The 27,741-nt window shown below is 35.6% G+C and overlaps 2 protein-coding genes and 1 long non-coding RNA gene across 4 annotated transcripts; 1 reads left to right on the plus strand and 2 right to left on the minus strand.

Annotated features, from left to right (window-relative positions):
• Nucleotides 1–789: 789 nt before the first annotated feature.
• On the minus strand, nucleotides 790–3,350 carry LOC111439263 (keratin, type I cytoskeletal 9-like). Its single transcript, XM_023077035.1, has 3 exons — nucleotides 3,080–3,350; nucleotides 2,321–2,880; nucleotides 790–1,157 (listed from the first exon to the last, which is right to left on the minus strand). The coding sequence occupies exons 1-3, from the start codon at nucleotides 3,303–3,305 to the stop codon at nucleotides 1,008–1,010; spliced, it is 936 nt and encodes a 311-aa protein (XP_022932803.1). The 5' UTR covers nucleotides 3,306–3,350; the 3' UTR covers nucleotides 790–1,007.
• Nucleotides 3,351–10,020: 6,670 nt separating this feature from the next.
• LOC111439285 lies at nucleotides 10,021–18,694 on the plus strand. Its single transcript, XR_002709784.1, has 3 exons — nucleotides 10,021–10,142; nucleotides 14,495–14,497; nucleotides 18,684–18,694. It is a non-coding gene; the product is annotated as an uncharacterized LOC111439285 (long non-coding RNA).
• LOC111439283 (protein SET DOMAIN GROUP 41) lies at nucleotides 16,624–26,726 on the minus strand. 2 transcript variants are annotated; one of them, XM_023077057.1, is made up of 6 exons: nucleotides 26,008–26,726; nucleotides 25,865–25,907; nucleotides 25,682–25,782; nucleotides 24,893–24,991; nucleotides 17,041–17,656; nucleotides 16,793–16,940 (listed from the first exon to the last, which is right to left on the minus strand). In XM_023077057.1, exons 1-6 carry the CDS (start codon nucleotides 26,707–26,709, stop codon nucleotides 16,912–16,914), a joined length of 1,590 nt encoding a protein of 529 aa, XP_022932825.1. In that variant the 5' UTR covers nucleotides 26,710–26,726; the 3' UTR covers nucleotides 16,793–16,911. The 2 variants fall into 2 exon arrangements, with proteins under 2 accessions (XP_022932824.1, XP_022932825.1); XM_023077056.1 differs by having other exon boundaries at nucleotides 16,624–17,656.
• Nucleotides 26,727–27,741: the final 1,015 nt, after the last annotated feature.

Below are 27,741 nucleotides of genomic sequence, written 5' to 3' on the forward strand. Positions count from 1 at the left end.
ACTACATGAACGCCATCAATCATGTAAACCTAGGTTACATTTGTATGCATTTGTCATAATTGTGTTGTAGGTGATTCATGTGATAGTTGTGCATAGCTGCATGACATTAGGATCTAACGCATTATTGTTTGGCATGTGTTGTTGTATAAAGAAAAAATTCATGTGTTGAAGTGGCTCGACTTTACTAACTATGTGTTAATTCTATCCGTTGGAGTAAAGTTCATCGAGCATCCTTCACATATACCTTAGAGAATCGGTACTTGCCGTATTTTGTCATGACACTCATAAATTGGAGTGATTCGGATTCACTGATTCCCTCGTGTGTATCTCTAAGAATTGACATATTTAGTTGATGTGCTAATTGACTACTAGATCATATACGTTTTTAAGTTTCAGGTCTCACGGTTGCACATTGCATATTATTGATTGTGAGTAGATATCTAACCCTCAATATATGATTACTTGTCGTGGATTTTAATACTCAATATTTTCAAACACATTTTTTCATATACGAACGAACAAGAACGTACAAGGCAGGTGGCTAGATTCTTTAATTATGCCACGAAATCTGAATCATCCTATTCTATTTTCTCTTTTTGCTTCCGAAATTTGATGAAAATGTTTTGAAACTTATTAATTATTATACATTTCCAATATTCTTAATCGAACACCGAACACCGAGTAAATTTTAATCATTCTACCTCGATTGTTTATTTTATACGCTCCTTTATTATTCTTTTATGAGTTTTTAATTAACAATCAACCGAATAGTTACATGAACACAAGCTATTTCGAGTATTAAATTAAGTATTATTGCACACCTTGTCCATTACAACTCCACCCACTAAAAAATATTAAAACCACACATTATACAACATACATATAAAACATTGGCCATAACATTTCTATGATAAATACACAACATTTCTTATTTTATAAGCTTTAAAAACCCATATATTTGATAGAAACCTTTAAAATGGACATTATTTGATCTTTCTTCCATGGGTCTATTCATATTGGTTTCTTGCCTCTTCCTTTTCGTGGTGCTCGTGAAATGCATACCCACCGGCCCCCACGGCCGCCGCTGCCGCTACCTCCTCCTCTACCTTGTGCCTGTGTCCATGCTCGGAATCTTCCTTTGCCTCGTGCTTCTCATGCTGTTCATACATTTGGTGGCCATGGAAATAAAAGTTTAAAATAATTTAATTTAATCATGTCTACCCATGTAATAATAAAATTGACCAAAAAAAAAAAATTGCTATAAATTTAAAAGTATTTGAACTAAATTAGCCGATATTGTCCGCTTTGGCCCGTGACGTATCATCGTCAGCCTCACGATTTTAAAACCTGTCTACTAAGGAGAGGTTTTCACACCCTCATAAGAAATGTTTCGTTCCACTCTCCAACCGATTTGGAATCTCACAATCCACCCTTTTAGGGGCCAGCGTTCTCTCTGACACACTGCCCCGTGTCTGGCTTTAATACCATTTGTAATAGCTCAAGCCCACTGTTAGCAGATATTGTCCACTTTAGCTTGTTACGTATCGCCGTCAGCCTTACGAGTTTAAAACGCATCTACTAAAGAGAGGTTTTCACACCCTTATAAGGAATGTTTTGTTTCCCTCTCCAACCGATGTGAAATCTGACAATCCACCCTTGTAGAGGCTAGCTTTCTCTCTGGCACACCGCCTGGTTCTAGATTCGATTCCATTTGTAATAGCCCAAGATCACCGTCAGCAGATATTGTCCACTTTAGCCCGTTACGTATCGTCATCAACCTCATGATTTTAAAACGCGTCTACTAAAGAGAGATTTTCACACCCTTGTAAGGAATGTTTCATTTCACTCCTCATCTAATGTGGAATCTCACAATCAACACTTTTAGGGACCAGCGTTCTCTCTGGCACACCGCCCGGTGTCTGGATCTAATTCCATTTGTAATAACCCAAGCCCACCGTTAGTAGATATTGTCCACTTTAGCCCATTACTTATCGTCATCAACTTCACGATTTTAAAACACTTCTATTAGGAAAAGATTTTCCCACCTTCCTAAAAAATGTTTCACATTCTCTCTCTAGCCAACATAAAATCTCATAAAATCTCATAGTTGAAATTACATGCCAAAGATTTTTGAATTTAAAGTAAATTATTATTTTCATACAATTTTAGCAAAAGGCTTGTTAATTAAAAAAATATATATTTTGAAAATTAATTTAAACTATTTTGAAAATTTGAACTTTAAATAAAAATAAATAAAATAAAGAAGAAAATAAGAAAGAAGATTTATGCATGAAAATTATATATTAAATATATTATATACCAAGGCGAAGGCACCAGCGGCTGCAGCACCGATCTCGCCGAGGTGCTCAAGGTGCTTGTGGTGTTCCACTTCCTTTTTGTTATCTGTCCTATCCCCACCACCGTACTCGCCGCCCTGATCTTCCAACCCGCCGTACCCACCACCGTACTCCCCGGATTTATGTCCAGACTTACCTTCTATCTCACCGTATCCACCACCGTACTCGGTGTCCTTATTTTCCGACTCACCATAGCCACCCCCGTACTCAGCGGCAGCCTTTTTTCCAGACTTACCATAGCCACCACTGTATTCGTCTCCCTTATCTTCCGACTCACCGAACCCACCCTCGTACTCAGTAGCCTTATTTCCCGACTCACTATAGCCGCCGTACGCGGCGGCGACTTTATTTTCAGACTTACCGAAGCCTCCACCATATTCGCCTACCTTCTCTTCCGACTCGCCGTACCCACCACCGTACTCGGTGGCCTTATTTTCTGACTCACTATAGCCACCACCGTACTCAGCGGCAACCTTATTTCCGGACTTACCAAAGTCACCACCGTATTCACTTGCTTTATCTTCTGTTAAGAATGAGAAATAGAAGTGACTATCAAATCTAAAGTCCAATTTTCATTAATGTAAAGAAAAAATATATATATATATATATAAAAGAAAATATTAAAGAATAAAATAAAATACACTATCAATTAAATGAAAAAATATTATCTGAATATCTTATAAATCTTTTATAACTAATTATTATAATATCTTTTAACTCACCGTAACCTCCACCGTCATATTCGTCGGCCTTATTTTTTGATACACCGTAGCCACCGCCATAACTGGCGGTTTTATTTTCAGAGAGGTCAGAAGAATAAGTGGAATTTTTGGAGAATTGAGATTCGGAATATGGGGTGGTTTCGGAGGGGATATTTTCTTCCTCCTCCTTGTGGCGGTGGAAAAGGCCGTGGTGGTGGTGGTGGCGCTGGTGGTTCTCCTCCGACATGGTGGTTTCTAGTTGATTGTATTGTATTTCTAAATTTGATGTCTTGCTATGGTTTGAGCCAGGAATGGTCCAAGTATTTATAGGGGAATTGGGAGGTGGATACACCGAGTTAAGTTATTTAAGTGATTTATTTAATTTCATTATATTTAATTAAAATTTGTCACTTAATTTTAATATTTTTTAAATAATTAAAAATTATTTTTAAGGTGGGTAGAGAATAAATAATAAAAAAATTTAATTAAAAAATAAAATAAATATCTATATATATATATATATATATATATATATATCCGATAATTATATACATTGTTTACATTCCCATATAACATCAATTTTAATTTCTCAAATCTTGGTTTCAAAACTCTCGTCTCAAATCTTGCTTTCAAAACTCTCGTTCGAAATCTTTCAGAACCTGTTTTCTAAAACTTTCTTCTTGAACTAGGGCCAGAGGCTCGAGCATACGTCACTTAGTCATAGGTGACGCAAAAACGAATATATATATATATATATATTTCAAAATTAATAATAAATTAAAATTAACTCAAACCTATCCACCCATTCAATTCATAAAATTTTCATTTATTTGAATCAAATTCAAGGCAAATATATTCGGGTATTTTGAACACACACACACATATATATATATATATATATATATATATATATATATATATATATTTGTTTATTTGAACAAATAACATTAATAATCTATTTTATTCGTGTGGAACTATTTAACATTCCAAATATAAAATTTATAATATAACGAAATAAATACAATAAAGAAACCAGTAAAAATCTGTACCGACAATATATTTATCTAATTGGAAAAAGAAATTAATATCATGAACAGTATTATTGATATTTGGAAATTATTTTTGAGATAAATGGGAGTGAATAAAAGCTGTTAGGTTAGGTGGCATTTAAATCAAGAAAGGATTTAAGTAATGGACGGTTGGGATTAATTTGGAGGTCCACGTAGATTTCTGATAAGCCTAGGGACCACTAAAACTGAACCCCTATCCATGCAATGTCGACATGACGTAACGGGTATGGAACCTACAAAGTTCGACATATCGTCTTTATCCTTCGTAATGAATTTGACTCCTGTACAACATCATCCCAAAAAACAAGGGAACGCGCCCGATACACGAAGAAATTATTGAATAAAGCAAATAATAATAATAATAATAATAATAATAATAATAATAATAATAATATAGTTATCTTCCAATGAAAAAACATAAAATTTGGGCGACGCTCGTCTAATGATTATAATATCTCACATTGGAAAAATCTTTTAGATCAATCCAAAATTTCAGGTTGGTTGGATTGGTGACGTGAACCGGTCGAATTGTCAGGTTGTTTTGTTTTATGAGTCACAATACCCTTAATTTTTTATAATAATTTTAAAACTTGGTAGAAATGGGTTAGATTGTAAACTTATTCTTTTATTTGACCTGACAAAAAATGTTAATTTGCAAATGGATCCAAACTTTCGATTTTTAAAAATTTCAATTCAATCCAAACCGAAAGAAATCTTAGTTCGAGTTAGTCGGATTCTTGTGTTATATGTGTTGGATGAAAGTCTCACATCGGTTAATTTAGGGAATGATCATGGGTTTATAATCGATGAATACTCTCTCCATTTGTACGAGACCTTTTGGGAAAGTCATGAGAGCTTATGCTCAAAGTGAACAATATCATATCATTATGGAGAGTCGTGTTTCCTTTTTGATATTGTTCACTTTGAGCAAGTGCTGAATCTGAGTATTGTGCTCTTGCCACAACTGCTGCTGAACTTCTTTGGGTTACGCATCTTTTGCATGACCTCAAGGTCCTTATTTCACAGCAGCTCTTACTCTTATGTGACAACAAAAGTGCTATTTTTTTGAGCTCTAATCCCGTTTCTCACAAGCGGGCCAAACATGTTGAACTAGATTATCATTTCCTTTGAGAACTTGTTATCGCTAGCAAACTTCGCACACAATATGTACCCTCTCATCTCCAAGTTGCTGACATCTTCACAAAGAGTATTTCTCGACTTCTCTTTGAATTTTTCAGATCCAAGCTTCACGTTCGTTCAAATCCGACGCTCAGCTTGCGAGGGGGTGTTAAGGATAGTTGACCGTTCATTATAAGACAAATATCTATATTTGCCTTACATTACGGGTTACCATATTTGTTCTTTTATTAAAGGCAAATATATTGTATTCATTTGTTATTCTTTCTTTTTATTGCTATTTCCATATTATTTGTAATTTACCATATTTCTGTATTCTGTAAATGATTATAAATAACAGAACTCTCACCCCCATTTAGGTGTGGTGGATTCAGCAAACATTCACAGTGAGTATGAAAGTACTCAATAAGCCGTCATTGCTTCCAGTTCCTAGTAAATTACCACAAGTTTTTCGATGTTTCAAGTGGGTTTTTTTACTTGTCAAAAACACACTCTAGGTCTAGACATTGTTCACCAATTTTTGGCATCGTGGACGATGTAACTCAACTCTTGGGGGAATTCTCTTTTATATTCTCATACTTAGTACGCTTATTTTACCTTGGCAATGAACGTTGGTATCCTGAGTTAAGACGTAACCTCATTACATATCATTGAACAGTATGGTATCTCATTCTGAACATCTCTGTGTAAGTTTAACTCGCGACCTTTCCATAGAAACTACAATAGAGATTTATAAATTTTAGCATTTTGTACTCGTATATTCATACAGGTTCTAAGATCTAATTGGATAGAGATTTCATCAAGTCATCTCCTCCCGAACTTATATAATTAGAGAACTGACTATCAGGAATTTATTTTCCTCTTTTTTATACTGAATGTTGCAAATTAGAAATTAGAATAGAACTGCCAAATTCAGAGTGGGTCCCATGTTTTAATACCGAAACATTTATAGAAATACAGTGGGTCACACTTTTTTTTGTTTTTAAATTTCGATTTCTCGATTTTTCATTTCACATTTAGAAAAAGCGACCTTAGAGAACTTGTGAATCTAGTGATGAATGAGTGGATGGATAAAGTCTTTGCCTACTTAATTTGTTAATTAATTTCTTGAAAGAAAAAAAAAAGGAGTTGACACGTGTCAATAATTAAAGTGGATTTTAAATAGAACTGATATGAGGATTTGGTTGCGATGGGACACGATATGAATTGTGACCGTTGGAAGTTTATGTCGGCAACGGCATATTCTATCAGCTCCAGATGGCACTCTTTCATTAGTCACAGCTTATGCTATACTAATTACTAACTACTTCCATCCATTTTTCCCATCCAATAAATAAATAAATAAAACTTTCTTCAATAATTTGTCCCACCCAAATTATATATATATTATTTATTTTTGGCTAAATTAATATAAAAATATCTTATATTTTGTTTTAAAAAAATATTTCTAAACTTTACAAAATTTTAATTATATCGCTCTTATGGTTAATTTTGGACATGTGGACCGTGTGTAGAATAATAAATACACATCCAATTAGCTCGTTTAGGATAGTTGTCTAAGGAATATAGACTGATATGATAGGTTCTACTCATGATTGTATATGTTTGTATCTAACCCCAACAGTGGGGTCACTTACTAAGTATTTTTTAAAATTTTAAAATCACGTGCTACTTCTATTTCAGATGAAGGCAAGGCAAACCTGTACGACTGACGACAGCATCACAGCTCGAGACCAATGCACTTGCATAGGGTAGTTGTATTTATTTCCTTAGAGTTCGGTTAGAATAGGGTGTTTCATTTAGTATTTCGTTGTGTCATTTTAAAGATGTTTTCGAACATGTCAGTCTGTGACAGTGTTTAAGATGAAGTTTATGTTTTAAGATGAAGTTTAAATGCTTATTTTAGCACAAAATGATTACGTTATAATAATGGTAGCGACTCTAGGTGAGTAGAAATCTAAGGTCATTACCTGTGGGGTCCTATGCTCAGTTAAAAACTCAATCCTGACTTATGCCCGAGGCTTCATGCGTTCCCCGCGACATAGTCCAATACTTGCATCCACAGCTTCGTGCGTTCCATGTGATACAATCTGCGTATCTATGTCCAAGGCTTCATGCGTTTCTGGCGACATAGTCTAAATACCTAGCCCAGGGCTTCATGCGTTTCTTGTGACGTAGTATGTATTATTAGACCATGTTGCACTGCGCATCGGGAAGTATTTAGGATATCTTGGATTCTCGTTCTAAGACTTCTTTGTTAATTCTTGAAGCAAAACTAAGGATTTTTTTTTTTAAACAATTACGCCCTAATCCATATGAGTCATAACCTTGATTTCTTATAAACTGTCTTGAAGGGTAGTTACGTACTTTTCCTCCTGATTCATATTCCAAAGTTGTCCCATCCTCTTAATATCTTACATACTTACCCTTGATAAATGAGTCTCATATAAATTTTTGTAGTATTTTGAGTCTTACATGATCTTGAAAATATCTTAAAACTCGCATAGGGATATTTTGGTCATTTACCACCCTAAATCTTTGTCTAAATCCTCAACATATTCCAATGGCCTTGTAACTTTTTATAATCTCTTTAAACCATGTCATAAGGCTCCTCGTCAAATTTCATGTTATTTAGAGGTCACTTTGTAGGGATATTTTAGTCATTTTACACCTATCATTGGTTTAGCCCCTTATCATAATCTAATGATCACCAAATTTCATACATAATCTTATCATATCATATTGAGTATTCTCCTAAAATTTCATGAGCAACATCGTCCATTTAGTAGGTTCATGACAAGCGTTTCATTGAAATCAACGTTATTGTGGACACTCATGTCAGAAACCCTTAAATACTTATCTCAACATTAATCTCAACTTTCTTGATGACTTGCTTCCTTCCATCAAATTCTCTAAGCCTCGTTGTAACAATTTTTTTCTCTTTATAACCATACGAAAAAGCATCATAACCAGACGGTTGTTTCTTCCAACTCTTGTAATATTAAGAAGGAAGGTTAAAATAACTCTCATTCCAGCGTTAAATGTTCATATTGCACTATTGAAATATATTCGTGCAGAGGTATTAGAAAAATTAGTTGAATTATAATTTTCTTTTACATTTTTAATTAGAGTGAATCCTCCCTAAATCAATCTTTAAATCATGTTTCCTAGATTTAAGATATCTTGAAAATATAAGATTCCCGTCCATCTCCATACATACCCTTAAAATTTTGATCATAATCGTAATTCCTTATTCAAACTGTGGCTCGATACTTTTAAATCATTTCATAACTTTCATACTTGCGGTTGTTCTCAAACTTAGATTCAAAATTTTAAAATTAGTGTTAAAGCAATGGGTTTTCTACGTCTCACTACTTTCAAAACTTAGTTTTCGTTGAAGGCACTTGTGTAAATCACAAATCAGTTTAAGTATACATTGTTTTCACTAATTTATCATTAATGAAAATTCTATTTTTTCCTGAATTGAATTCATGACATCAATTTCAAGTTCAATTCTCTGAATTTTACCTTCGTTGATGTATTAGACTTCATGCCAGCATTAGAGATTTTGCATATATATATTTTGTTCAAAAGGAAACAAATGAAATACAATCAAATTCTAAGTTTATTTAATATTTATTGCCCAACACAATTTAGAAACAATGAAGCATAGAACCCAACTTAATTTTAAGGAATAAGAATTACATAGGATTGGCATGAAAAATGAACTTAATTTTGAAATGCTAGAGGGTAAAAAGAAAATACAGATAACTTAAAATAACTTCATCAAATTCTTTCGTAAAAGAGTAACAATAAAATTGTAATAATAGAAAATGAGATTTTTGATAAAAATAATATTTATGTATATATTAAATAAAAAAATATGTCAATACTATTTCGTTACTTGAATCATATAATCTAAATACTGTTTACGTTGGTGCAACTCCACAAAACAACAAATATAAAAGTTTTAGAGAATCGACTTATTGTAACTGTCCAATCCTTCCTTGAATTTCTACCGGCATCTATTGAAGTTTTTACATTAAATAGGATTCTCTAGAGAGTTTTGGGTGAGGGATTGGAGCTTTGCGCAATAGGTTGGATAGAGAGTTATATGGGGAGAGGGTTGTGAGAGGTTTGAGGAATCAAATTTTTGGCAAAAACGGACAATATTTACTCGTGGTGGGCTTGAGTTGGTACAAATTGTATTAAAACCAAATACGGTACAAGAATATTGGGCTCAACTCAATCGGTGGAGTGAGCTCTCCCCATTATACCATTTAAAAAAAAGAATTATATTGTATATATTATATAATAGAAATGGTATAGGTTTATTCACACTTGGTAACTACTTAAAAAATATACAATTAATATATTACTTTTAACTATATATATATATATATAAAAAGTATCATTTATTACAAAATTCAAAAATGACAAACCAAATACACGGTTAATAAACTCGTGTTTAGCAAATTAGAATTCATATATAGATCGAACAAACTTACACTTAAAAGAATGGTGAGATTCTACATCAATTACGTAGGAGAATGAAACATTCTTTATTAGGATGTGGAAACCTCTCTCTAGAAGACGTGTTAAAAACCTTGAGGTGAAACACAAAAAGGAAACTCCAAACAGGACAATATCGGCTAGCAGTGGGCTTGAGTCGTTACAAATGATATTAGAGGTAGACACTGGGCGATGTGCCAATGAAGAGACTAAGCTCCGAAGGGGGTGTACACGAGACGGTGTGTCAACAAGGATGCTTGGCCCCCAAGGGGGTGGATTTGGGGATCCATATAGATTGGAGAAGGAAACGAGTGCCAGAGAGGACGCTGGGCCATGAAGGAGGTGAATTGTGCAATCCCGCATCGGTTGGGGAGGAGAACGAAACATTCTTTATAAGGGTGTAGAAACCTCTCCCTAGCATACGCGTTTTTAAAACTTTGAGGGGAAGCTCGAAAGGGAAAGTCCAAAGAGTACAATATTTGCTAGCGGTAAGTTTAAGCTATTACAAATGGTATAAGAGCTAGACGAAAAAAAACTCAAAGAGGACAATATCTGCTAGGGAAACCTAGCTTAAGATTCGATAAATCCGTAAAATTAGATGAAACATAGAAACGGAGCTTAAGTTCCCTTTAAAGTTTATCCTAAGAAAAGTATGAGGGTGATACTTAACATATCTATACTTAATAATCCCAAAGTTAAGAAATACTCGCTGAACTTTTGGAATAAAAGAAAAGTGACAAAGATCGAAAAAGAGGACGATGGATGAATTGAGATCACCTTCCACAATATATATCATCATTTTAAGCCCACGTCTCAAAAGTTTTAATTTCTAATCTCTATAGCGATTGTCCTTGATTGAGCACGGCAAATCATCAATATTTTTCCTCTCACCAATAAAATCAAGAAAATGTTCCCTATCATGATATTTGTGGTGAGCTATCCAAATTCCATCACGAATCTTAATCTCAATCTGGGTCTTGAATTGGTTACATATATTCTCAAATCATTCTCGTAGATCGAGAATTGTGGTTGACAAACTATTCTCGATCATCCAATATCAAGACTACGTTATAAGCATCTTCAAATTTCTCACCAAAGCTCAAAGGTGCATGCTCAAGATGTTTGTATTTTCTTTCATATCAGGATTCAAGGATGGAATGATTACAGGATTCAAGGATGGAATGATTAGATATGAGAAAGTTCTCAAGTTAAATAATCTCTCTCCATTATCACTAACAACGATCTTTGGCTCATGCCCCTCATTAGAAGAACCTGTCGACCTATTTTCCCTTCCAACTGCTCCTACTTAACCGTAAACAAGATCTTCATGAAGGCAATATAAGATTGGTGGCCAAAGTGATGAGATATCCTCGTTTGGGTTATCCTCTAACACTTCTTTAAAGGAATCAATAATGGATGCTTAGAGTAGCCAATGCACATAAACCTCTCGAGAGATTCGAGGGGAAAAGATGTTCTTAAATATCAAAATTTCATTTTTGGTGAAATCAGCCAAATCCAGCTTCAAAATTTCAAATGTTGATTTAACACATCCTTATTACATTCACCATTGTCAATATATTCAATTGTTCCAAGCAAATTAAATGGGACAAATTACCAATCCTGAAGTAAATTATTTATGCATGAACCAAGAAGTGATCAGTGAGGATATTCACTTGTTCTAATAAAATTAAATGGGACAAATTACCAATCCTGAAGTAAATCATTTATGCATGAACTAAGAAAACCACATTGGGAGGTAGCTCTTCGAGTTCTAAGATACATCAAAGGTACTCCTGGTCAAAGACTCCGACTACCATTTGAAAACAACTTAAGATTACAAGTATATTGCGATTCTGATTAGGATAGTTGTTGAACTACAAGTCTATTTCTGGGTTTTGCATCTTTTTTGGAAATTCAATTATTTCTTGTAAGTCTAAAAAGAAAACCAATGTGTCCAGATCATCAGCAAAAGCTGAGTATCGAGCTATGACAAATACTTGTTTAGAGTTAACATGGCTGAGATACATTCTTCAAGACTTGAAAGCTTCGTTGTCCGAACCAACATTTTTGTATGTTGATAATCAAGCAGCATTGCATATAGCAGCCAATCCATTTTTTCATGAACGTACAAAGCACATTGAAATAGATTTCCATATAGTTCGGGAAAAGTTACAAGTTGGAATCATCAAACCATGTTATGTTTCAACTAAAGTTTTGGGAAGACATTAATTTGATTTTCTGAAAGACAAGTTGGGTGTGATTAACCTACACTCCATAACTTAAGGAGAGTATTATAAAATTTGATTTAAGATATAAAGTTAGTTGTGAAATATATTTTATATATCTGTAACTTGTGATTTTATTCTCTTTTTTTTTTAAGAATTGGTTAGTAGTATATTTTGTATATTTTATCTTATTTACATGAGTTAGTTGGTAGCTTATATCCTATTTAAATTTTTTTCTCGCTTGGTCCCTAACAAACATCACATCTCAATCTGATGCAAATCAATGGATCGACAATCTAACCAACACAGTTGTAACCACTCCGAGCATCTATTTCATTACATTCGAAACGCATATGGTACTCTATTTGGTGACCTATGTTGACATGTGGGTCTAGTTCCTTCTCAAAGTTTTGTTACTCCATTTTTCTTACCTAGGTTGTATGATATCTCCACATTGCAATCTTTGATTAATTCTAGCCACACGCGCTATCTTATATTAAATGCCTAGATTTGTGAAGATTTAGATTCTCATAGTGTCTTTAAATCTTTAAATAAAACACCACTATTGTTAATTTTAGGTCATGCATTGAGTAATCTTGCTCATAACTCTTCAAAGATTGAAGAATTATGAGCAAGATTACTCGATGCATGACCTAGAATTAACAATAGTAGTGTTTTATTGCGTTGGACACAACCCAATTATTATTCTAAGCGTCGTTGTACACCACAAAATCTCTTGCTCTTGTCAATACGATAAGCACAAGTGTTGAAATTAACCTCGGCTTTGGCTTCGGAAATTTGGTCTCACAATCTAGGTAAATGACTTTTCCTTAGTCACTTGAGTAAGGTATATGGCTATCTTTCAAAAATCCTACACAAATTGATGGTAATAGCATGCTAGACCATAAAAAAACTACGTACCTTATGACAGTGACTGGGTTAGGCAGCTTAGTGATTGCATCTATGTTTGCAGGCTGAGCTAGCCAAAATTTACACTTATGGAATTTATAGAATTCGACATACAACTGATGCGAGAGTCATCAATACCTTCATGAGATGCATCTCGAGTTCCTCCTCAAACTTGGAACATACTAAGATATCGTCAATGAACATAATTACAAGAGTGATTAAAATCTCCTTGAATACTATGTTCATTAGATCCAAAAAGATTATCAGCCGACATCACTCTAAACTCATAATACTCATATATGCCTCCTTCATTTATCCTCAATTGATTGATGATAGCTTGATCGTAGTTAAATTTTTTAGAATACTATTGCTCCTTACAATTGATCAAACACGTCATCTATTTACGAAATAGGATACTTGTACGACCCGCTTTCGAGGCTTAGAATTACAACGGTCACGTACAAACGTGCATTATTTAAAAGACATGATATATATATCTTTTACGTTAATTTCATCATTTTTTTCTCTTTTTTCCTCTTCTTGTCAAACATTACAAATTCTCCCTCAGCATCATGCACCTAGAAGTTCGTGTTGTTGATTCATCCATTGAGACAATATATTTATGCTAAACTTTCTTCATTATCAGCTTAATATCCCTTAAGGGTGTTTGTGGGAGGGATACATGACCTTTGTCACGACCTTCAATTCTACTTAGCAAAATTCATACGCTTCATGATTCAAACTTGATTTAGGTGTTTAGGTGTTGAATTGTTCATTCCTTCATAACTTCCTCTCACGATGTGGTTATCCAACCATATAGGTCGTGTGAGGCCTACGCTCACTTAACGATTCCCCATCACCATATCTTATTAGCCCTTAAAAAGAAGATATGGAAGAAGGAGAAATTGGTGTAAGTAAGAAAAAGAATATAACTAGAGATTTTCAACGTCACCGGAGGTCTTATCGGAGCTGTTAGGAATCACGAATCTCTACATTGGTATGATATTGTCCACTTTGAACATAAACTATCCTGTCTTTGCTTTTGGGCTTCTCTAAAAGGTCTCATACCAATAGAGATGTATTCTTTTACATATAAACCTATGATCATTCTCTAAATTAGTTCATTTGAGACTACCTCCCAACAATCTTTAATCAGGAAAATAGATGACGTGGGGGCTAGAATTTTGAGGTCTCATACCAATAGAGTTTTAAAGGACGTTGGGGCTAGAATTTTGAGGGTCTTTGTTTAACCGAACTAGGGATTGGGAGGCATTCACATTTGAATTTCTCCATCTACATATAGAATCAATTTAGGATTCTTATTCCTATAGCTTTAAAATGAGTCTATGAGAAGAAATTTAGAAGTTAAAGGAATATTTCGCCGATGATATATGAAAGTTATTAAAGTTTAACGATATTATGAAGAGGTAACTAGTTAGATTACTAAGGCAACTCAAAAGGTTAGCATCGTACCTCATATTTACAAAAAGAACATGAGATTGTTTGTCTCGTTCTTAATTTAGATTTTATACTAAATTACTGGTGCAAAGTGAGTGAATCTCATACTGGTTAAGCTCTTGAAGATGGTAGGTCGGTGGAGAGTTGTTAAAGGATATGTCCAAACCACTAGTGAGTGAATACGAGGGGTATCAAAAGGTCCAACACTTGAGAGGTTATGTCATGGAATTCTTTCTAAGTTTATCTAAGATATCCAAAAAGTCACGTCGTCATTCGAGCAGTGGTGGGTTGTTGCACTCACAAGCTTACACATGCTACTTTGGATAAAGTCTCAATCCTATGAAGAATAGATGAGACTATGTGATGCCAATATTAGCAATAGAATAAACAGTTAGGGATTTCAAATTAGACCTATTGGAAATCATTCATTTACGCCACACATATAAGGCTATTAGTGTGATACTATTTGAAACTTGATATTGACACAACGAAGGCCCCAATGTGTTGGGACTAGGTAGGCAAACATGAATTATTGGGACTAGAGTTGTTAGTCTAGGTTACCAATGAGGCCCAAAAGATCAAGGCAAGAATGTGCATGACTTGGAATAGACAGAAAATTTATGCCAACATGAGGCGTAAAGACTTGAATTTTTTAAAGTAGGCAACAAGATATTCTTGAAGGTGTTCCCGATGAAAGACATCTTAAAGGTTTGACGAAAGGGCAAGTAAAGCCCATGCTTTGTAGCAACCCTAGTTTTTTATTAACCTAAAGTCATCACCGTTTTCATAACACGACTTCTTATGTGAAAATAATCATTTAAAACATCTTCATAAAATAATGTCATGGACCTACATATTTTAAAACAATCTTAAAGATATAATAAATTAAGACAAAAACAATAATACCCTGTATTAACCTATAGTCTACGAAGTTAAATACAACTACCCTATGCATGTGTTATGGTCTTTAAAGTTGTGATGATGCTGTTAACCGTGTACGGGTGTCTTGCCTTTACCTAAAAAGTAGAAGCAGCACGTGGCTTGAATATTTTTAGGAATACTCAGTAAGTGACCTCATTATTGGGGTTAGTAAATGCAGAGACATGCATCATGAGTTAGACTTATCATTTTAAAGTCGTATTTTCTTAGGTGACTATCCTAAGCGGGTCATTGAATGTATATTTACTATTCTACACACGACCTATACGTGCATGAACGTGGGTCCACGTTTGCACATGTAGTCGTGTGTAAAGAAGTACTACACATCCAATTTAGTTCAGACTAGAAAGCCGCTTAAGAGAATGGAATGATGATTTAAATGATAAGTCTCATGCATGTGTTTACATTTCACTACCTCAATAGTGGGGTCATTAGTAAGTATTTTTTAAAATACTCAAGTCATGTGCTACTCTTACATTTCAGGTAAAGGCAAGACAGCCCTGTACAGATGATGGTAGCGACACGTAAAGACTATGGAACCGATGTTAGGGTAGTTGCATTTCATCTGGACATATTGTGTTTAATCTTGTTTTTTATATGTTTTGGATTGATTTAAGAATTTTATTTTTAACGTGTAACTCCATGACATTATTTTAAACGAATGTTTCTGCATAAAAAGGTCACGTCATGCATATTGTAGTAGCTCTATTTTAGTAGCAAAATAGGGTTGTTAAATTATAACTAGATCAAAAGTTCATTTTACCCGTGGAATTACATCTTTCACTTAAGTACTACTTATTCTCTAATAAATAATTTGTTTATGATCCAACCATAAACTAAATTCGGAGTAGAGAAGGTAGGACCCCATTATTCAAGTCTCGAAATAAGCATTTGAGAAAACTATTCATCCACTTTTCATATATGAAAATGAGTGAGTTCTATCTTGCAACGAGTAAATTCTATATCTACTTTCCTTATATGGAAATGAATGAATTCCATCTAACAATTCAAAAGATAGAAATCATGGTAAAGAAATGACAAGAAAACAAATATAAATTCCAAAAGTAAAAAACTTGAAAATATTTGTAAATATATATATAGAGAGGTTCAAGTCTGCTATTAAAATAAGTCTAATGTGTCGGAAATGAAATGGCCGATATAGCTCAATTAGTAAAGAAAAGAACTGAATTTTCGTGTCATCAGTTTAAATCTAGTATTAAAATAAGTCTAATGTGTCAGAAATGACCGATATAATTCAATTGGCAGAGCAGAGAATTGAAAATCTTCATATCACTCATCACTCATTTGCTATTAAAATAAAGATAATGTGTAAAAAATGGCCGATTTTGTACAATGGGTGGGGAGGGGAGAGTACAAGATTTCAGTCGCAGAATAACTTACATATCTACTAAATAACTGTATCAGTTCATGTCATGTAAAATACATTCAATCTGGGATGCCAAATGTGAATCGTGACCATAACAAATACTTGCTAAATAACCTCCATAGAATAAGCAATGGATACCAAGCTCAAAGATAGATTGCCTGTCTTGCTCAGAAACATCTTGAATTTTACTACAATCACACGAACGACCATGGTAATTCAAACATGTCGTGATCGTCTTCGGCCAGCTGAAATCAAAGGGGTCAGTGAAAGCCTTCAAATATGAGCATTCATGAGCCAGAAAGCTCCAATATTTGTGTGAAATATCAGCAATGCAATTAGAAATACCAATAGAAAACTCCCGAAAATCTGCTTCTATAGATCGACCATGTATTCTATTCGTATTGAACTTATCGACCCATGAGCAGTTTAAACACGTTATTTCGCCCATAGGGGAGCTCGATTTTGAAGTGTTGGAGCCCCATAATGAGCTGTGTTTAACAAGAATGAGCAAAGACTCTCCAGCAACAACCCAACAATTTGCAGCAGAAGCAATCAAAGATGGTTCATTAAGAAAAAGATGATGAGTAGCACCTGCAAGGAACAAGGAGTATGCTGCACTTGTTTTGCTCATCGTAGCGTTGCATTGATTTTCATCGTCATTCCATGAACGGACTTTGTAAGCCGATGCTAGAGCAGTGTACGTGTTCAGCAACAGGAAGTGCACGGGATGCAGCCTTAAGTTAAGAAGCTGTTTTCCGTCCCCGTCTTCTGCTTGCTCGTCGTAGAAACCTAAAGTAAGCAAGTTTTGAAGCTTCTCACAACATGATTCAGGGGAACCAATAGACAGGTACTCAGCGATGGCATTGTTAACATAATCATCTATTCTTCTCATTGCAGTGTCATAATCAAAGTTGCTAATCGAAGTTGAATCAAGCAATTCCACATTGAAAGCAGAGATTTCCTGAAGAAATTTAAAATGCATATCATTTTACTACGACACTATTCGAAAGAACAACAGAAATCACAAGAAATCGAATCACCCACCAATTATTATGAGACCACTGAGGGAATGTTGCACGGTATACGTGTTAGGGAAGGACGATAGCGCTCTTTTAATGTTTTTCATATATTTGTTTAGTGTCATGGTCATGCTTGTTCAAAGCGTGTTGCCCATGGCCGCATGCCCGTTACACGCTGAAACTCTTGCCTTGTACTACTTTATCGCTTTCTTTTGCTGCTTTCATGTTGTATTATTTCCTTGTTTTTTCTAAGAGTAACGTTTCGGCGAAATCATGACTATGTCTGGTAGACATGAAATGCCTCAGAATGTACTATAAGGGAGATGCGACCAGTTGTCGAATTCTCCCTATCAGAAAAGTTATACACTGTTTAAGCCGTTGTTGTCGTCTTTTTGCTTGCATGCTATATAACCTTAGGCGATTTTAGGTGGTCAAAGCCATGTACTTCAGCAAAGTCCTCATTAGGACAAGCAATTCGCTGGAATTCTGGAAGGAGAATTTTGTCAATGGACTGCTAAAACACTTCTCAAGAAGGATCAAAGATGGTCTTAAGACAAAGTATAATGGAACAATTTCATGGCAAGCTTTGGGAGTATTCAATCTCTAAAAATCAAGGTTGAAGGAAGAAGATAGGAGAAATTCAGAGGAATTTGGAGTATGTGATAGCTGAGAGAGTAGCGCTTGTGTTCCAGGTGGTAAGAAGCGGGAAGCGCAGTAGGAGTATTCAATCTGTAAGAATTAGGGTAATGTAAATACTACGCTTGTGTTCCAAGTGGTAAGAAGCGGGAAGCGCAATAGGAGTATTCAATCTGTAAGAATTAGGGTAATGTAAATACTAAGCTTAAGTCATGTTCAATCGCATTAGTTATGCTAGGGTATTGTAAATACTAGGCCTTCGCTGTGGTATCAGAGCCAAATTAGTGAAAGGAAGAGGAGTATTCAATCTCTAAGAATCAAGGTTGAATGTAGGAAGAAGATAAAAGAAATTTAGAGGAATTTGGAGTATGTGATAGCTGAGAGAACCTTGTGTTCCATATGGTAAGACGCGGGAAGTGCAGTAAGTCGTTGGCAAGTTTAAGTCATGTTCAATTGCATTAGTTATGCTAGGGTATTGTAAATACTAAGCCTTCGCTGTGGTATAAGAGCCAAATTAGTGAAAGGAAGAGGAGTATTCAATCTCTAAAAATCAAGGTTGAATGTAGGAAGAAGATAAGAGAAATTTAGAGGAATTTGAAGTATGTGATAGCTGAGAGAATAACCTTTGTGTTCCATATGGTAAGACGCGGGAAGTGCAGTAAGTCGTTGGCAAGTTTAAGTCATGTTCAATCGCATTAGTTATGCTAGGGTATTGTAAATACTAAGCCTTCGCTGTGGTATCAGAGCCAAATTAGTGAAAGGAAGAGGAGTATTCAATCTCTAAGAATCAAGGTTGAATGTAGGAAGAAGATAAGAGAAATTTAGAGGAATTTGGAGTATGTGATAGCTGAGAGAATAACCCTTGTGTTCCATATGGTAAGACGCGGGAAGTGCAGTAAGTCGTTGGCAAGTTTAAGTCATGTTCAATCTTGTGTTCCATATGGTAAGACGCGGGAAGTGCAGTAAGTCGTTGGCAAGTTTAAGTCATGTTCAATCGCATTAGTTATGCTAGGGTATTGTAAATACTAAGCCTTCGCTGTGGTATCAGAGCCAAATTAGTGAAAGGAAGAGGAGTATTCAATCTCTAAGAATCAAGGTTGAATGTAGGAAGAAGATAAGAGAAATTTAGAGGAATTTGGAGTATGTGATAGCTGAGAGTCAAGGTTGAATGTAGGAAGAAGATAAGAGAAATTTAGAGGAATTTGGAGTATGTGATAGCTGAGAGAACCTTGTGTTCCATATGGTAAGACGCGGGAAGTGCAGTAAGTCGTTGGCAAGTTTAAGTCATGTTCAATCTTGTGTTCCATATGGTAAGACGCGGGAAGTGCAGTAAGTCGTTGGCAAGTTTAAGTCATGTTCAATCGCATTAGTTATGCTAGGGTATTGTAAATACTAAGCCTTCGCTGTGGTATCAGAGCCAAATTAGTGAAAGGAAGAGGAGTATTCAATCTCTAAGAATCAAGGTTGAATGTAGGAAGAAGATAAGAGAAATTTAGAGGAATTTGGAGTATGTGATAGCTGAGAGTCAAGGTTGAATGTAGGAAGAAGATAAGAGAAATTTAGAGGAATTTGGAGTATGTGATAGCTGAGAGAATAACCCTTGTGTTCCATATGGTAAGACGCGGGAAGTGCAGTAAGTCGTTGGCAAGTTTAAGTCATGTTCAATCTTGTGTTCCATATGGTAAGACGCGGGAAGTGCAGTAAGTCGTTGGCAAGTTTAAGTCATGTTCAATCGCATTAGTTATGCTAGGGTATTGTAAATACTAAGCCTTCGCTGTGGTATCAGAGCCAAATTAGTGAAAGGAAGAGGAGTATTCAATCTCTAAGAATCAAGGTTGAATGTAGGAAGAAGATAAGAGAAATTTAGAGGAATTTGGAGTATGTGATAGCTGAGAGTCAAGGTTGAATGTAGGAAGAAGATAAGAGAAATTTAGAGGAATTTGGAGTATGTGATAGCTGAGAGAATAACCCTTGTGTTCCATATGGTAAGACGCGGGAAGTGCAGTAAGTCGTTGGCAAGTTTGGGTACTCAATCATACGAAAGATTTCAAAGAAAATTTTATATCAACAACCTGACATTTTTATTAAAGACACTTCAATAAAGAAGAAAATGACAAACGAAGATTGACAACAGGCCACACAGTAAAGGCTCACATGTGAATTATTAATCTCGTCTTTGTGAATTATTAGTCTTTTGTCTCGATAAATTATTAGTTTGTTTTAGGTTTTTTCTTAATTTAAGACTTTTAGAAAAACAAATCTCGCAGGGGTCCTATCCTGGTAGGTTTAATCTTTATCTCTTAGTTTACGTTTATTTTCAAATCTGAAGTCTATAAAAAGACTTCTTGAATGTATAGAGAGGCATTGGTCGATAGGTCTCTCTAAAACCAATCAGAAACCAAGAGAATAAACCTCTCTACTCCCCTTATCTTTCTTATTTTTGACACTTTAATGAACAAGTTCTTAAAAATGTTCCCCAAATAAAATCGTCTCAAATCTTCGAACCCAGCAGAAGAAAGTTCAGATGGACACAGAGTGGGCACAAAGGCCTCACCATACTGTCAATCAAGAATACCATATGGCCAGAATTGAAGAAAAACTTCAAATTGGACTATTCCGAAAGTAGATACTAAAACTATTTACCAATTTTCAACCTTCAATTTTACTCAAAGATCATGCATCAAATTCTCGGAGAAAAATATCCCAATTCATAGCAATAGGGAATCTCTGAAGATATCCCCGTCTTTATCTCCTTTCAAGACAAGAGACATGAAGATTTCTCAAATTCCTTACTGGGAATGGTTCAATCATTCAATCTAATGACGTTTAGCGACTTTTGTAGACAGATTGAGTATCCATATCAGTATGAGTTGGAGATCTTGAGCCATCTTCATAGTGGATCGAGGCTCTTCTTTGATCGTAGTTGACATCCTTTACTTTTAAAGGGTCATATATTGAGCTTGAAATTCCTGAAATACTCGGTCTCGAACTTAGGAATTTTTTCACTTTTGGATTTGACGAAGGTTCTTCGCTGAACTTTATTTCAACGCTTCCGTTATCATGTTCGATGATTTGAACAGGGTTTCGAGACTCTTTTCTTTTGAAAAAATGGGCATCTTCTATTTTCCAGAGATTATTTTTAGTTATTTGATCCTAAGGGAGGGTTTTGGAACAGTCACGACTTTCCAATATTTGCTTCTATGAGCATAGTTGATCCTTTTGGTGAGGATCTTAATGCTCTTGGAGAGATATTTGTATTCATGAACTTGTAATAAACTCTGAATATAACGACTGAAGAATGTGTTTCAGCCTTGATGTTCAAGTTTTTTTTATTATAGGTCCAGCATAAGGGATGATAATATATGCGAATCTTTGAGTGACAAAGTAAAATTTAGATAGCAATTGAAATAGACAGGTACATTCTCTAAATTAGATTGAACCATTCCCAGGAAGGAATTTGAGAAATCTTCATGTCTCTTATCTCGAAAGGAGATAAGGACAGGGCTATCTAGCCCAAGTCAGTACAAGAGATTTTGAAAAAAGATTCAGAGATTCCCTATTGCTATAAATTGAGATATTTTTCTCCGAAAATTTGATGCATGATCTTTAAGCAAAATTGAAGTTGAAAATTGGCAAATAGTATTAGGATCTACCTTCGGAAGAGTCCAATTTTGAAGTTTTTCTTCAATTCTTGAAGTATGGTATTCTAGATTGACAGTATTCAAGATGGTGGAGGTTTCCCTCTCCCATCTGAACTTTCTTCTGCTTGGTTAGAACATTTGAAACGATTTGATTTGGTAAACTTTTTTAAGAACTCATTCATTAAAATGTCGAAAATAAAAAAGATAAGTGGAGTAGAAAGGTTTCTTCTCTTGGTTTCTGATTGATTTTAGAGATAGCTATCGACCAATGTCTCTCTATACCTTCAAGAAGTCTTTTTATAGACTTCAGATTTGTTTTTCCAAAAGTCTAAAATTAAGAAAAGACCTAAAGCAAACTAATAATTCATAAGGACAAAAGACTAATAATTCACCCAGACAAAAGATTAATAATTCACATGTGAGCCTTCATTGTGTGGCCGACAAGTTGTCAATCTTCGTTTGTCATTTTATTCATTATTAGAGTGTCTTTAATAAAGACGTCAGGTTGTTGATATAAAATTTTCTTTGGAATCTTTTGTATGATTAAGCACCCAAACTTGTCAATGGACTTACTGCATTTCCCGCGTCTTACCACCTGAAACACAAGGGTTATTCTCCCAGTCATCACATACTCCAAATTCCTCTTAATTTCTCATCTTCTTCCTGCATTCAACCTTTGATTCTTAGAGATTGAATACTCCTCTTCCCTCACTAATTTGGCTTTGATTCTTAGAGATTTGAATACTCCTCTTCCCTCACTAATTTGGCTCTCTATACCATGGCAAAGGCTTAGTACTTACAATACCCTAGCATGACTAATGCGACTGAAAACTAGGTCCTTTTTCTTTTGAGCTAAAAATTTCAATTTCGGCAATCTTTTCGTTGGCTATTCTTGACGTATCTATTGCTACATTGCTTCACTCTGTATCGTGATGGTACATGTGGGGATCAAGTTCGCCACCTAGCTATTATCCTTTGATGAAGATGAGTTCCCCTTAGGGTTAACACACCAGGCCATTTTAGTGGTTGCTTACCTGCATCAGCTTAGGATTGTTCCGGTCCCTTCACCAATTGGGCCTCTTCATGATCGTATGCAACCCACTGAGTTCCCAACACTAAATCTCAGCTCGTATTAGTGAGTCTCACCCATTTGTCCCCTGCCATATTGGATATAGATACGATTAAAGAAGAGGTTGCAAATGACCCCGAGCTCGGCAAGATCATCCAACAGTTGCAAGACGAAAGGGAAAAGCTATCCAAATTCTCCTTTCATCAAGGAACATTGAAATGCAAGGGGAGGTTACCATTATCAAACACTTCCACTTTGATCCCATCTACTCTACACATGTACCATGACTCTGTAATTGAAGGACACTCTGGTTTCCTACAGTCCTACAAACATTTGACTAGTGAGTTGTATTGTTAAGGCATGCGGTTTATTGAAGGATTGTGTAGTCTGTCAACGAAACAAATCAGCTATGGGGTTCATTGAAGGATTACTACGATCAGAAGGACATGATACCATCTTAGTAGTCGTGGACCATTTCGGTAAATATGCTCACTTTTTTGCCATCAAACATCGATTTACAGCTAAGACATAAGCATCCCTATTTATTAGAAAGGTAGTAGAGTTACATAGGTTTCCAAACTCAATCATTTCAGACTATGATAAGATCTTTATCAGTCATTTCTGGACTGAACTTCTTCAGATACAGGGGACTCAACTCTGGCAAAGCACTCCATACCACCCTCAGGCAAATGAACAAAGGAAAATAAATAAAATAAATGTGTAGAAAATTACCTAAGGTGTTTTCATGGTGAACGTTATACAATAGTTGTGTTGGGCAGGCATAACACCACGTTCCATATCTTCAAAGTGGTGAATGGCAGGGCACCTCCTCCTTAGCTATTGTATGGAATCCAAAAAAACACCTAACAACTCCTCGGATGAAACAAAGGGAAGTGGAATTTGCAGTAGGTGATTGGATTTTCTTCAAAATTCGTCCTTATAGACAGGCATCACTAGCAAAGAAATGTAATGAGAAGTTAGCCCTGAAGTTTTTTGAACCTTATTTCATCGAATACAAGATTGGGACAGTGGCTTATAAACTCCAACTTCCACTTGGGGCAACAATACATCAAGTATTCCATGATTCTCAGATGAGAAGGCTCTGGGAACAAAACCATCAAGTACAGCCCAAGCTGCCTGTGTAGACCAGTGATTTTGAATGGAAAGTTGACCGTGAGGAAATTTTCAGTTATCAAAAGAATAGCACCACGGGCATGACTAAGTTATTAGTCAGTTGGAAGAACTTGCTAGATCATGAAGCAACTTGGGAGCAACATGGGAGCAACTCAACAATGTCTCCGACCCGGCGGGTGACATTAGGCCACCAATTACTAATTAGTACACTAGGAGGGGCAAGAAAGACACGGAGCCTGCAAGTTAGTCACATGAGGGCAGTTTACGAGTTTGTTACACAAGGAAAGGGGACCATTGGGGGAATGTTGAGTAGTATACTTGTTTGGAAAGGACGATAGCTTTCTTTATATGTTTTTCGAATCGTATTTCTTAGCAAAGAAGCTGAGGAAGGAGTGATTACCAACCCTGTCAAATAGGTAGGGATTATTTTATATTGCCTTAAGGCTTTTCTTCCTTCGCATATCACTACAAGGAGATACCTTACATAAACATCTTGAAAGTGATACCAAACTCCTCCTAATCGCTAAGGATAACTACATAGTTTTTTAGCTTTTGATTTTTGGTTTTTGAAAAATGTGCTTGTTTTCTCACATGTTCTTTACATTGTTTTAATCTTTGTTAAAAGAAAAATTTTAATTCATAACCAAATTTCCAAAACAAAAGCAAGTTTATGTATATATTTTGATAGTTTTTCTTACTTGCAAAGCATGGTCCACATAAGTTGGGGGCTTGGCACTACATCGCTGGCAACTACAGACAAATTTATATCTTGACAGCAACTCTGACTGCCTCACTGCCTGAGACAAAATCAACAAATTTCTCACAAATCTATAGCTAGTCATTTCAGCATAATCCCTCAACAAGAAGATGAAATTAACAACGATATTCCACAAGCACCACATTCATTTACTCTGCAAATCTTTGAGTTGAAATATATACCAAGGTCATAATGAAATTTGGCATGCTTATGTAGAACTTATGAGAAGTTGACAGGTGCATCTTTGAGGTATCCAATTTATGACAAAGAGCTTTATTCTTTGTTGCGTGCAATGCAAACCTGGCAACATTATCTTTAGCCTGAGGAGTTCATTATTCATACGGATCATGAAAGTTTAAAGCATTTGAGAGCACAAAATAAACTCAATAGACCACATGCTAAGTGGTTGGAATTTATTGAAACATTCTCTCACATCATAAAATATAAACAAGGTAAGGAGAACATTGTTGCAGATGCTTTTATCACGAAGGTATGTCCTCCTCGATACTTTGAATGCTAAGTTGTTGGGTTTTGAACACATAAAGGATTTGTACCAACATGACATTGCTCCTTTTGTTGAATCTTGTGAAAAAAGACTCATTGTGGATAATTACTCGTTGTTAGATGGATTTTTGTTTCAAAAAGGCAAACTTTGCATACCATTTTGTTCCATACGTGAGTTACTTGTGAAATATTATGAAGGGAAGATAACAAAAATAATATATAATACCTTAGGTTGCAACAAGTCACAGTATGCAATCGTGACTGCTTCTCCTTTCCTCATACTCTTTATACTCCTAACCATGACTCTTGGACCATAACCCTGAAAATCTTCATCAAAATTCACATGAATATATACAAACAGGGACAACAACAACAGCACTTAATTGATTGCAAACGTGAAGAAACACACCTTTTGTAATGAAATGCGAAAAGTTTCTACGAACAGTACTCATCTGCCATAAACAATCATGCAAAAGCTCTCACTAATTTCACGAGAAAGGGAGAGAAACGCCCATAAAGAGAAGGAAAATCATTCGTAGTTGAAACAATTACTTGATTACAACTTCCTTCACCAGTCCCAATGTCAGTACAGAAGGGGGAAATCCGTAGCCTCGTATTGATGGAATCCGACGGAGTTTCAAATCTGTAACAAGCATTGGGAGAACAACTGTGATTGATCCAGCAGAAGGTTGGATGGTACACAGCAATCCCAATGGTTTGGCCAACCGAATCCTGAACCTCGACGGCGTTGGTCAATACGAGGCACAGGATAGCCTCTTCCAAGGCGTTGTCATAGCGAATATCGGCAGAGTTCGTCCGTCTGGAAGCGGCCATGGCGTCGGCCCCTTTCCGAATCTTGACGAAAACCTCGGAATCGTCTTCAGCAAGCATCAATTTCTCCCGATTGGTGAGAAGGCCAAAGATACGCTCGGGAGGAGCAGAGCGCCAAGCGGAGGAATCGGAGAGGAGGAGGTGGAGGAGGCGGAGGGAGGCGCGGAGGTCGGATGTGTCGGAGAAGGGGAAGTGATCGGTGGAGAAGACGGCGGCGGTGAGGGAATCGGAACGGGAGCATATAGGGGAGCAGTAGCGGAGGAGATTAGAGTGAGAAATTGAGGAATTTGGGAGAGGGGAGAAACAGGAGGAGCAGTGAGTGAGGAAGAAGGCATCGTGGAGAGCGGCGGTGAGAGGAGGCAACGGCGGAGTAATGTCTTCCGCCATTTCTATGTCTTCCATTGCTCTCATCTCCATCTCCATTTCTCTCTCCCTTCTCTGGCTCGTCTATGCCGGAGGTTCAGTTACTGAAAATGAATGAGACTATGAATATTATTATTTGATTTTAAAAATATATATTAACCTACGTGGTTGACAAATAAAATGATAATAACAAAGGAGTTATGATAAAGTTTGGTTCTTTATTCTGCTAACACTATTTATACAGTCAACTTTATAATTGTTACAAATAATTTAATTCAAATTCGTTAATGTGGAGATATGTGAGTGAGGATATTTTATACAATAAATTTGTATAATACTGAAATATAAAATATTTCATTTCTCTTTATAATTCGAGAAGATTAACATTTCACAGGATTATTATATGCGACTCAATATAGCACCTACATTAGGTACAAAATACAAATGAGGTAAGGAATGAAAAAGGGTTAAAGGTAAAAATTGAAATTAAATATTTAATATGTGTAAATTAGAAAAATAACCCGAAAAGGGTATTTGTGGAAAAATAACCCTAAAAGAGTTAATTGGAAATTTAAACCACATGAAATACAATTTGCAAAAGGTATCTTGTAATAAACTAAATTTACCAAGATAATCCTAAAAAGTGGCAAATTGTAAAAATGGCCTAAAGGTGGTAAATTCGATCCACTTAGCAAGGGCATTTTTTTTTATTGAGGAAGAATTAGCATGTTTATCGGTCTCAAAAGTTTACGGGACACAAATAGGAAGTTTTTCATAAATAGCTCGAATAAAAATAAGCAAAGGGGTTCTCAATTTCTTTAGGCAAGTTTCGATCTAAGTTTCCGAAAATTGAGAAATTTCTCCTCCACTGTGAATCTCATTCCTTAAAGCTTATTTGTAAAGTTTCATAGCAAGGAGAGGAGCAACTTTGGTGAAGAAACCGAAGGCTAGAAGTAGCCAGAACCCAAGAACCAAAAAAGTTGATATGGGTCAAGTTCGATATGGGTCTTATACCATTAACTTTAGATTAAATCAAGGAACAAGGTTGGTGAAGAAGTTGAGAGGAGATAAACTCTCAATTGCCCAAATCGA

The sequence above is a fragment of the Cucurbita moschata genome, unplaced genomic scaffold (genome assembly GCF_002738365.1).
Source record: "Cucurbita moschata cultivar Rifu unplaced genomic scaffold, Cmos_1.0 Cmo_Scf00089, whole genome shotgun sequence".
In the NCBI taxonomy this organism is placed as follows: Eukaryota; Viridiplantae; Streptophyta; class Magnoliopsida; order Cucurbitales; family Cucurbitaceae; genus Cucurbita; species Cucurbita moschata.